Source organism: Pholcus phalangioides, unplaced genomic scaffold (genome assembly GCF_987345545.1).
Source record: "Pholcus phalangioides strain wild (caught in Gottingen) unplaced genomic scaffold, Ppha-v1.0 ptg000008l_1, whole genome shotgun sequence".
Lineage (NCBI taxonomy): Eukaryota > Metazoa > Arthropoda > Arachnida > Araneae > Pholcidae > Pholcus > Pholcus phalangioides.
In genome coordinates this window covers 32,067,560-32,080,026 of record NW_028301601.1, presented here as the reverse complement: position 1 = coordinate 32,080,026, position 12,467 = coordinate 32,067,560, and the positions used below count along the sequence as shown (strand labels likewise).

Sequence of the window (12,467 nt, the reverse complement as noted above, 5' to 3'; positions counted from 1 at the left end):
GAAGGACAAGATAAAGAGATTTATGGTAAAGAAAGTAAAGAATATCCTGTTACATCAATGAAAATGTAAAGATTGGTTCTTCAAGCTTTCTTGTTCAAAATAATAGCTTACTTTTGATAACATCAGGGATTTTGAAAATTTAAAGTTAATATTAAGGGGCAATATAGTTTTGTCACTTTTTGCTGAGTTGTTACAACGTTTTTATTCTGAAACTTTTACAGAAAAATACTGTTTCTATAGATACTTGACATATATATGACTGTATTGCACTAATACAGTGACTGTGCAAAAAAAAAGTGTATGGATACTATGTTTTTTGGTGTTTCAGGGCTCCACAAGCTACGCCATCTAGCTCCATGACTAAGTTGAGGATATCACAAAAACTCTTGGTATTTTCATACCTCAAAAGCACCTATATGTGTGCAGAATTGAAAGAAATTTGAGCTGATCATGCAATCCTAATTGGTTCACTTGCTATGCAGTAATCTTGTCTGAAAACAATTAGGAATCCATTTCTTTCAAATGCATTCAATCATTTCAACATTTTTGTCGCACCACGGTCATTTTCTGCACACGAGGGCTAATTAGACCGGGACCTACAACTTATTGCCGATTACGAATGGCAGGCTTGTCTTTTATATTCGTTGAGAAATTGGTGCACTGACCCCTCCATGGGGGACTCCCTGCTGCAGCAATTGTTTCTGTAGTCATGTCGCAGTTTCTGTTGTACCCCTGTGTCAAGAAAGTTTTTTTTTTAACAAGTATCGAACTCGCGACACCTCTGAACACCATTTGGTACTTTACACGAGTATTGACCTGGCTACCACGCCCAAGTTCATTAAACGTTTGAATTAAAAAATAATTGACATTATTCTAATCCCAAAAAGTTAGTTTTTATGCTTTTATATCCGATTTATAAACACCTAATTTATGGATTTTTTCTATCAACAAAAATAAAATTTTACTAATTTTTCTGAGGGCAATCACTAGATTTCTGTAAGCTTAAAATAAACAATGATTATTACGAACGTACTCTGATCTAAATAAACCGAATAACGTTACGCCATTGGTGTCAAATCCTCTAAAACTTTAAATGCAAAGATTTATCTTGGCTTTCATCTCCCAAAAATTCCCAATATATTCCCATTCTCATTCAAAAGCAGCTTTGCTTTAATGCTCATTGATGGCTTCGTTTTGGAACAGGAAGACGATTTTGCAAATCTTCTATATAAGGAGAAGAAATAAAAGGGCTGGGAGAGAAAAAAGAAATGGAAGAGATACACTCCAGGTAGAAATTCCAGGGATAGACCTGAAAGAAAGAAATATAGGCTTAGAATTTGCATAATCTTTATTCCGAATCTCTCTCTTTCCATGCAGAATCTGATATTAAAATCTTCTTTACTCTTTACCCGATTCTTCTGTGTTTTGGCCGTTGCCACGAATTTGCCTTGCAAACGACGTCCAAACTTTCAACTTGAAAGATTTCTTATAGAAAGCAGAGGGCGAAAAAAAACCAAATATATATCAAAGATATAAATGAATTTTATTTCAGTAATGCATAAAGTAGTAAAACATAGAATAAAATTAGGAAATCACAATTTTATTGTGATTCATGTTAAAATATATATTATCTATATTTCATTTTGTATAATCTATTTTTCGTTGATTTTATTGTAAATAGGGATTCACAAAATATCTATATCTGAGAAAAAGCATTCTGAAGCTGGTATACGATACAAGTTGTTTCAATAACAATAAAATTGTGTCGATTATTTTATTTATATTCAAATTGTGAATATATAGGTTAAAGTTTTAAATATATATTTGTCAAATATGTAGAATGCTTTAAACACTGCACTAGAGTTTTATTAAAAAATAAATCAGTATGCACAAGGAAGTTTCACGAAGAATGTTCGAAATAAATGTAAACTGAAAAAGCAGTGAATTATTAAATTATTTCAATTATTAAAATTTGCGATTCTCTCTCTATCATACTAAAAAAATAATATAATAAAAAATAATTAGCATTTCAATACAATTTCATAGGGGCATTGAATATCCACAATTTCGACATTTTTCTATGTTTCATGAGCTAACCTGCAATTCCGAAAAAAGAGGTATTTATGGAAAACTTATCAAGTATTTAATTACTGAAATCTCGACGAATTTTCATAGAATTATCATAGAAAGGAATTACTTGATTCGCACAAAATTCCCCAATAAGCATTCATTTTCAATTAAACTATATAGAAAATTTAATTCATATACCTTCCGCAATTTAACTTTTCACGGAGATAAAAGTATCGGATATCAACAGTTCCAGTAAATCATGTCCAATTATGCGGATAATAATTCAATTTGTATTTGCCATTTTACAACATTAGTATGTTTCGTACTTTCCATATGGAAAACTGATTAAGTGTCAATATTAATAACGTTTCTGGAATAAATCAGACATCAAAAATCAAATGAAAATTATAAAATTATATTTAATTAAAATGATCACAGCACCTAAGATTTTTACTTTCATTAGGAAAGTTAGCGACTCAAAAGAGAGTAAAAATAACATGTGCGTATTGAAGACAACTTGAATTCTTGGAGCCAATACCTACCCTCAAATCATTATTTTTCTACCTTAACTTAGTAACATATTTTCTATAAATTTTACAAATATTTCATTCAATAAAAACGTTACTTGTATAGTCGTTGGTGTTCTTCAACAGTTGGCGGGTGTAGCACGATAATCGATTTTTTCTTTAGCTGTAAAAGTCATTGAAATTAGCATATTAGGTGGGAAAATTTTGTGCCAGAGGTTATTCATTACGCGATTAAGCGAGATCGGCACTGTATGAATTTCCATAACTAAGTTAATATTGTTTCATATTTTGCTTTAATTTCTGAATCAACAGTATAATTTTTATTCTTCTCGTATATTCTACGAAAACAATTATATAGGAATCTTCAGATGTAAATAAATATATATAAAAGAGCAATAGTATATAGAATCCCCGTTTTACTACTTTTAAACTATTTAAAAAATTTAAGATAACGTAATTTTATTGTTGAACTAACTAATTTCGTTTAGTTAGTTCTTTATTAGTTAGTTAGTTATTTATTTAGTTAGTTCAAACACAGACACAAAACATTTAGAGGATGAGAAAGCTTGTGAACCCACAAAAAAAATAATTGATACATATTTTACAAGAATGACGTCACTCTCGGCTACCATACGAAGATTTTTAACAACTGGCTGGTCGAAGATGATTTTTTTTTTATTTTTTGGAAAGAGAAAATCCAACTGCTTTTGCGGGGAATCGAACCCACGTTCGATTCCTCATAGTATGTATAGATGCCGACGGCATACTATAGGATCCCTGTATAGTATGCCGCCTAAATTGTATTCCAGATTTATGTAACTTCAGATTGAGATGGTCACTTCCTTTATAAAATATTTTTCAACTTTCATAAACATATAAATGTTGTAGAGGTGTGAGTCTATTTCTACTCAGAATGATACAGATGAACAATTTCTGTATGATGAAAAGTGTAGAAAGATAGCTGAAGTATGCCCCCAACATGTTCTACTAACGTAAAATAAAGTGGTTTTAAAATGGTTTGGGAAACAGCATGATCCGTCCAGGGAATTTGTTAGTGTTAGTAAACATCCATGCTCGAACCGGGATTCGAACCCAGACCTGCACAGTGATAAGCTAGTTCCCTAACCACTCGACTGCCAGGCGGCGATCGGATAGTTTTCCAGGATAGTTTTGAATCTAAAAAAAATCCCTAAACACTAAAAAGTGTCTACTCTATTGACAACTGTGCACACACAGTCCGCGATACAACCATCTGTCACACTATGGTTTGTCATTAAAAGTACCAGAGCCAAATATAGTGAATTTAGTTTTATCTACATTTAGTTGTAATTTATTATTTTTAAAACAGATATTTATTGAGTTAAGTTCATCCTGCATGTTACTGTTCAAGTTAACTGAAGAGCTTAAGAGTAACAAAGAGCTAAATCATCAGCAGAAGTAGTGATTCTTCCTTCCAAATCAAAGATACACAGGCTAATTATGTATATTAGGAACATAAAATGGGTTCAAATACTGATCCTTGTGATACATTAGATGTAATTTGTCTTTTAGAACTCAAAATGGAATTTTCTTTTAAACTTTGAACTCTGTTAGTAAAATATATTTTGAAAAATGTAAGTGACGAACCCCGAATACCTGCATTTCAAGTTTGTTTAGAAGAATACTATGATTCACAGTATCAAATGCTTTGCTGACATCTAACAATAATGATACAACTTTAGAATTATTGTTATCTCTTATAGACACATTTGAAATAACATTTAAATTTAATAAGAGTGTCCTCTACGTTTCACTTTTCTGAAACTAAATGGATTCTCCCCAAAAAATCAATGCTGTTAAGAAACTTAATTATTTTGCAATTAGTTTTTCTATGGCCTTCGAAAGATAGACTGATTATATTCAATAATGATATTTATACTCGATTTCTATCAATAACCCCACAGCAGCAATTAATCCTACCAAGCAGACACTGAGCTTTTGAAAATAATTTATACGTATAAACGTTTCAAACTCTCGAACGAATAATAATGAACTATCCCTCACCTATTCATTCTGAAATCATATTTACTAAAAAATATTGAATAATGAATGCTTTCGTATATATATGTGATACAGTCGAATCCCGTTATAACGAGCTCCAAGAGACCGAAGAAATCACTTCGTTATACCGAAATTTCGTTATAAAGGATTTTGCATTGTTCCTGAGTAAACTTAACTGGAGGATTAGAAAAGTGTTCGTTAATACGAGATTTTCGCTGTAACGTTATTCGTTAAAACGGGATTCGACTGTATATACACTGATTCTTTTCTTTCGAGCAGACTTTTTTATTTGTTTATTATTTTTATTATTTGCTTCAACTACTTGTTCTACATTTTTATAATCATATATGTTGGTGTATATTTCATCTTTTTATTGTACTTTTTTTTTATTATTTATTATATTTTTTTATTCCATATGTCTTGTGTTAAAAAACATTTTATAGAAATCCAATTTTCAGTTTTTATTTGCATAGAATATTTTATAAGAACGTACTGTATGGTATAGAGCTTTTATAGCTGGCATTGCATTCTACATATTAATATCAAATGTTTTTACTTTATTTCAAAAATATATGCTGAATAACTGTATATATTTCTATTTAATCAGTGCATCAACTTCATTGAACAAAAAACAGTTGTTTTATAGTTTTTTAATGTTTCTCCTTCGCAGTTGTTCCGCAGCTATCGCTAAGGTTAGGCAACAAATTACGACATTCCAACATAATTGAGGGGAACGACGTCTATTTCGAATGCACCATCAAAGCCAATCCCTGGGTCTCTGAAACAGGATGGAAATTCGAAGGACAAGAGCTTCAAACGAATCTGTCAGCCGGTGTCATCGTCAGTAATCAATCGCTGGTACTACAGAAAGTTCGAAGAGTTAATCGGGGAAGATACAGCTGCACAGCAACCAATTCCGAGGGTCAAGGGGAGAGCAATCATGTTTACTTGAGGGTCCAATGTAAGTTTCATCATGCTTTCAGCGTGACTATTCGATGCATTGCGTATTATTCCCCTCCCTATTTTGTGACACTTGCAATTCGTTTACGTCAGGATAACTGAACCCGTACATTATGTGCACCACATCTATGCAGGTTGTAAAGAAAATAATTAAAAAGTTATTAAAGTTATTAAAATCGAAACATAACTTCACAAATATAAAAAGGAAAACGAGAAAAAGTATTAGTGGTAGGAAATGTACTCATTGCTATGTTTTCTACGTTTATAACACAGAAGAACTAGTAAATTTTGAATCGTATTGGATTTATATATTTCACTAATAGGTGATGCTGCAAGTTGTTTCTGACTATTTTCGATGCGCTGGAGGATTTAATCGTTTTAGGGGTCTCACTTGAATGACCAGATCACCGATAAAATTCACTAGCTATTGCGGAACTGGAACGTTCCATCTGCAGTGCATTTGAGGAAATTCTGGTCTTTGTACCCGCTTTATGGCATTGTTAGCTTTTTAGCCAATGTTTTCCTAGGATGAGGTTCTATTGCACCACGTGAACCGAATAAGGCCATTTCACTCGGCAGAAACGTGTAACTTTATCCCATGCACCTCGTCTACTTTCTTCTGCGGAACTTCCAACGAATTGGTACATGTTGGAATATGCATGTACGGATAATGAACCCGAATGAAGTTTGTTCCTGTATAATGCTTGTTATGTATAGTGCTTCCATCTGCCATCAATTTCTTTAACTATGAGTGGAGTGTAATCATTGAATTATTGTGTCGTTGTAGACCTGTTGCTTTCTGTGGCGAGACTTTTTTTAAATGGAGAGATCGGTTCATATTTGCACCTCGAAGTTGGGAACCACAGAATACCAACTTCAGCCAACCACTACTGTGGCGACGGTGGGGTTCGAACCCAGACTAGCGCGGCGTACGACGCACGCGACTCTTCCAGAACCAGTCATCCAATCACGCTCGACGAAAATCACTGGCATGAGGTGCGTTGCGCTTTGTAGGAAAACAGTCATACTGCTTTTCCTATTAGTGAGTGGGCGGCGTGTCACGCTGCGCGACTCACGTGTGTACGCGATGCAAAAAACGTATTACTAGAAAAAAAATAGAGGTTTGGCCGTTAGGGAAATTTTGCGCAAGTGGAGGAGTGGTATATATTTATATTCACATGCAACTGGGTGTCAGGTCCACGGGTTCGATACCAGATATTGGCAAAGAAAAAATATTTCCCACTAAAACTTACAGTGACCCCTTTCCAAAACACCATCACCAAGTTTCTTTCGTTCGCATGCAGTACTTCCGTCATATACGGCGCCACCTTAGCTGAAATCGAAAGGGTTAAACACATTCTAATACTACTTTACCGCCACCAGCTCTGGTCATATCGCCTTAGGGCAATTTACTACCAATCGAGTCGGGTAGGAAAGAAATGAAGGTGCTTTCTATAAGTGTTCATTTCGGGTCCGCTTTAGGGAATGAACTTTTTATCTATGCACAGGATCGGACCCACGAACCTGACGGCAACCATCATCGCGGTAAACAAGAATTTTATCACTGCACCATTCGGGACTCATTTTTCATTAACAATAGCAATGTTGTGTGCAGTTTCATTCATTTAATGCTCGTGTGGGTGAAAACGCATCATATTAATAATTCATTAAATTGTACATTAATGCTAATTTCACAAATCCGTCATTTTTGTGTCCCCCTTCAGATTCACCCATGTGCAAATCGGGTCAGCAAACAGTATACGGTGCGATGCTACATTACCCAGTCGAGATACCGTGTGAAGTCGAATCTGATCCAGAAGACGTTACTTTTCGATGGGAGTTCAACAGCTCTTCCGGGACGCTCGAGTTGGTGCCAACGACGACGTCGGGACGGAAGAGCGTCGTTCACTACATACCAAGGTCGGACCAAGATTACGGCACTCTGTCGTGCTGGGGGAAGAACCGAGTTGGACTGCAGATGATGCCTTGCCTCTTCGTAGTGATTCCTGCAGGTATTGACCGGTGGGTTAAGCTACAAACACGGTTATATGTAATAAAGGACCAAACAAACTATATTGCGATATAGTACACGTAAAATTATAGTGAGGGTTGCTTTCATAACTTTTTTAACTGATAATTATATAATACACGAAATTTATGTGTTGTATCGGCCCATTTTGAACTTTTGTTTTCCTCCAACACGCCCTAAAATTCTAAACCACCCTTCCAGCTCAAGCAGACTTTTTAGATGCTATATTGTATCTGTAGTATATCCAACCTGTAGCAGGTATACAGGCCACAGGTCAGGCCACTCTATACAGGGTGGTTCAGAGTGATTCAGACAAAAATCGCCAAACTGAAAGGACAATTCAGGCATACGATAACAATTTAAAATCGCATAGGAACATAAGTGCGCAAACACACTCCGGAGCCACTACAGGAAGTTGTTGCGTCACACACTTTTAGACTAATCCCGACCTCAGCCAGCATGATGTTGCAATTTTGGCAACATAAATACGTTAGAGGCCACACATTAACTCAGAACGCGCATTCCGACATTTACCGATTCGTTATGAATTCCGCAGATGAATGTGTAAATTGTGCATGCAGGGTAAAGTAGTAGTAGTAGCAGCAAGCATGCCTCCCATGCGGAATTTCTAACGAATCGCTGTATTCCGAAATATGTGTTCTGAGTGCGTGTGGGCCTCCAACGTATTTATGTTGTCACAATTTTGACTTCATGCTTGTTGATTTCGGGATTGCTTTAAAAGAGTGCGAAGCAACAATTCCCTGTACCGGCTGCGGATGGCGTTTGCGCACAATGTCCCTATATGATATTGGATTGTTATCGTATGCCTGAAGCAGGGGTGGGAACTCTGCGCCAATTGCGCCGCACTGCGCCAAAACTAATATCTTGCGCCATCCTGCTCCAATAGCGTATTTTCGAATTTTTCTGCGCCAAATAGCGAATTTTGCTTCAGTATGCCCGGAATTTCGGAAAGGACGCCAAAAATTTTTGTTCCTGCTAGCCACGAAACGTTTCTTTACGAGAAGAGCGTGTTTTATTCCACTATACTTAAACTATCGGCCCCTGATCGGGTTTTCCATCGCGAAACCCCGATATTGTCCGTGATCGTGGAACTGAAGATGGTTTGCAATGCCTTTCAGCTTTAAAGTGCAAATTCGAGTGTTTCCATTTAAAAAAAAAAGTCGTCACTGGAAGCAGCAGAAATTACTGTAGTCGATTGTCATTGTGTTAAATCCCGATGTTTCGTGAAAAAAAAATTTCATTCCGGGAGTAAAAAGCGCATGTTCGCCGAATTACGAATGTTAGTTTAGAAACTTTGCCGAATAACGAGCGTTAAATCGCCAATGTTGCTGAATAACGAGCATTAAATCGCCAATGTTGCCGAATAACAAGCGTTAAATCGCCAATGTTGCCGAATAACGAGCGTTAAATCGCCAATGTGCGAATAACGAGCGTTAAATCGTCAATCTCGCCAAATATCGAGTATCAGATCGCCAATCTCGCCAGATGATGAGTGCTGAATCGCCAAACATCGAGTTGATTCTTCCGAAATTCTCTCCCATTTTACAACAATTTCTTTCCGAGTATAAAAAAATTTAAAACTAGCAAATAGTGCCCTCAGTAAGCAAAAATCATCTTAAATAGACGGGTGCAAAAAATTTTATGACAGCCACTCTTTCAAACAAGGTGTCAAAAGCCTAAACCACCAAAAACAAAAATCAAGCTGACGAAAAGATATTTGATAACAAAAGACAGTGCAGTTTTATTTTGAAAAGGGTTGAGGGTTAACGAAAATATTCTTGTTAATTTCACTGCTCCAATTTATAAATATCTGCTCCAAATCCCATATTTTGCTGCTCCAAATCCTGAATTTGCTGCTCCAAAACAGCTCCAAATCCTGAATTTTGCTGCTCCGAAATGGACTTAGTCACTTCCCACCCCTGCTGAAGGGCCCTTTCAGTTTGCCAATGTTTTTTTCTGAATAACCCTGTATACTGTGTGCTAGGCCAGTTAAGGGATCACCCTCCACGGTGCATTATTCGTTAAACACTCATTAACACTGTGGAATATATTTCAAGTTGGGTGCTCGGATATTGAACGGGGGAGGAGGCCCACTTCGGCCCTCTTGTCAATGCCCACAATGCATCTTTTTATTTACTAAATAGGAGGGTGAGACACCTCCATTTGCCTATGTGAATGTGATTATAAATTCATGGGACAAACTGCAAGAGGTTATATACAAGACACCTAATCAAACATTATTTATCATAGAATGTGTGGTCGAATCCTAATGGTAAAGACGATATATGATGTTTTTAGAGCGCACATGCTCAACTGTGTAATATCAGCATTTATAGATTCCATAAGTCACCCGCGGTGCAATTCTACATCACTCAAGTAGCCCGAGGTTCATTTCCAGATCACTATGGTGACCCACAGTATATTTACAGATTGTTTGAGGGATTCACGGCACAATTCCAGAGAACTTAAGTGGCCTGTGGCACATTTGCAGATTACTCAAGGGATCGGGGATGCGGGTCCACAGCACTTAAGTGATTTGCGCCACAGTTCCAGATAACTCAAGTGACCTGTGACATATTTACTACAATGACGTGTGGTAGATTTCTCTTTATCCAGGCTGCACTATGAAAAAAACTACTTACGACCGCCTGTACCATCGAATGGTTAATACATATAGTCATATCACTGCGAATCCGTTGGAAATGTATGATATTTGCTCTTGGTGAAGTGATGTTCTGCACTACTAAACCAGTCCATATTTCTCTGCGGAACTTCTAACGAATTGTTACATGTTGCAATGTGTGGTTACATATAGTGAACCTTCAGTGAAGTTCGTTTCTCTGTAAAGCTTGTTATGCGTAGTGTGCCATCTGCAATCAACTTTTTTAAACTATGAGTTTCTCTCAACTCATAGTGATCGAAGTGTAACGAATGAATAATTACACCGTTGTAGGCCTGTTGCTCTCTGCAGCAAGACTTTTTAATGGAGACATCGACTTCGCATTTGCGCCTCGAAGTTGGGAACCGCGATGTTCTGCACTGCACTCTCTAAAAGCTGCCTCTACCATTCTTATTATTGCGATTCAACCACTCCCCCTACAACGAAAAAAATGTTTATTTTGGTGTCTTATATCATTCCTTGAAGTCTGTCTATGAATTTAGAATCGCCTTGCAATAGGGAATTACACAAATAAATTTAAATTGATGATTGTCCTCTATCGAATTTCTAATAATAACTCATTTATTCTAAAGGAAACTTTTTACATTATATTCATGTTAAACTTTATAAAGTTTAATCTAGTAACTGATCTTGCCTAGAAGTGACTGTTTTATGACGAGCATTGTGTGAACAATGTACGTTTCAATATAGCCATATGCTACGCGGGTCCAGCGCAGAATTATAATACCCGGTCATCAATCGATCAAGATTCATGCATGTTAGTGATGCTGTCGTGGAATATGATGCTGTGGAATTGGTACTAGAGGCAATTTATGGATTCATGTTTGGGATCGTAATAAATATATGCAACATATTACACACAAATTCCAAACTTGTAATCATGCGCTACATGCTTCAGAGATTTGCAGCTAAGACATTTACCTTTCCCGAAATCTACCGTCAAATAAGAACGGTGGGGTGGGGGTAGTTATACGGGTGAAAATTAATTATTTTTGCAATGATGCCTAGGTTGGCAAATGAATTTCATGATTAGCTAATGTTAACATGAGATTCAAACCACTTGCTCCAAAATAAGAAGGGATAGAGTTGAAAAAAATGTCCTAAAGTAACCCTAAGAGAGGGAAAGTGTACACACACCCAAACATATGAGAAAAACAGGAACATTTTCCTTTCTGCTTTTGCCTGTGACTGTAAAGAATAAACTTCCCCGTTGCTTATCATTTGAGCAAGGTTTTCATACTTAGACGATTTCTGAAGAGGGTGATGCATTCATTTCCCGAATAACCCCTGGTTGCGACCAGGGCCGCAACTAGATGCTTGGTCTTCCGGTGCAAGCGTGCATTTTGACTCCCCATTTTAATGTTGAAGGAGAGGTTTCAGAATGAAATTTGCGCCCTCTCGGGTCGAGCGCCCGGGGCACGAGAGCCGCCTGCCCCCCCCCCCCAGTTGCGACCCGGGTTCCAACGCAAACCTTTTTCCTCTTGGTGTGCACAATCAGGACTCTCATTTTGCCAGTACAACTTTTTGAAGTATGAGTCATGAAGACGTGAGAACCATATAGTCCTACGGAAAACAAACATAGGAAATATTCATCAATGTAAGCACCGTATCCGCATAAATAGTGCTCATTTTGAGAATTAAATGTTTTTCATGTAATTACCGTTCTCTAAGAAAGAAATATGTATATTTAAAAAAAAATGGTCTGGAGAGCGAAGGTCCGTAAGAGTGATCAAAAGAGTGACCTTGCGAACGAGGAACCAGATAAGTGTTTGGCGAAAACAGTCACTTAAATAGTGTGGTATGTAAGTATGGGAGTTACAAAAAAAGTATGCAAGTATGTGAATAACCGAATGAGTGACCAAATTAACGTGTGGCTAGCTCAGTGAGTGGCCAAGAGAATGACTTACAGAATCTGTAAGCGTGGGAGTAGCCCAAAGAGAGTGAGGAATCCCGTCAATTAACGACCAAAAAAGTTCGTCTAAGCGAGGAGATACAGGCATATTTACGGGGGAGGGAGGAATATAGTCCATCGCGTCAGATTTGAGAAGCCAGAGGTCAAGAAAATTAGAACAGGCGAACTTATGTAAACGACGGCAAAATTTGTATAGCTTCGCAGCAAAACTATAAATCCATATTTGAC

The 12,467-nt window shown here is 36.8% G+C and overlaps 1 protein-coding gene across 1 annotated transcript in view; it reads left to right on the top strand.

Annotated features, from left to right (window-relative positions):
• The window catches only part of LOC149084187 (neural cell adhesion molecule 2-like), a 265,084-nt gene that overhangs the window by 231,624 nt on the left and 20,993 nt on the right, over positions 1-12,467 (top strand). The window contains exons 6-7 of the mRNA XM_089234532.1: positions 5,308-5,598; positions 7,322-7,609. Coding sequence (XP_089090658.1) covers positions 5,308-5,598; positions 7,322-7,609 — 579 coding nt within the window. The remainder of the gene's footprint in view (positions 1-5,307; positions 5,599-7,321; positions 7,610-12,467) is intronic.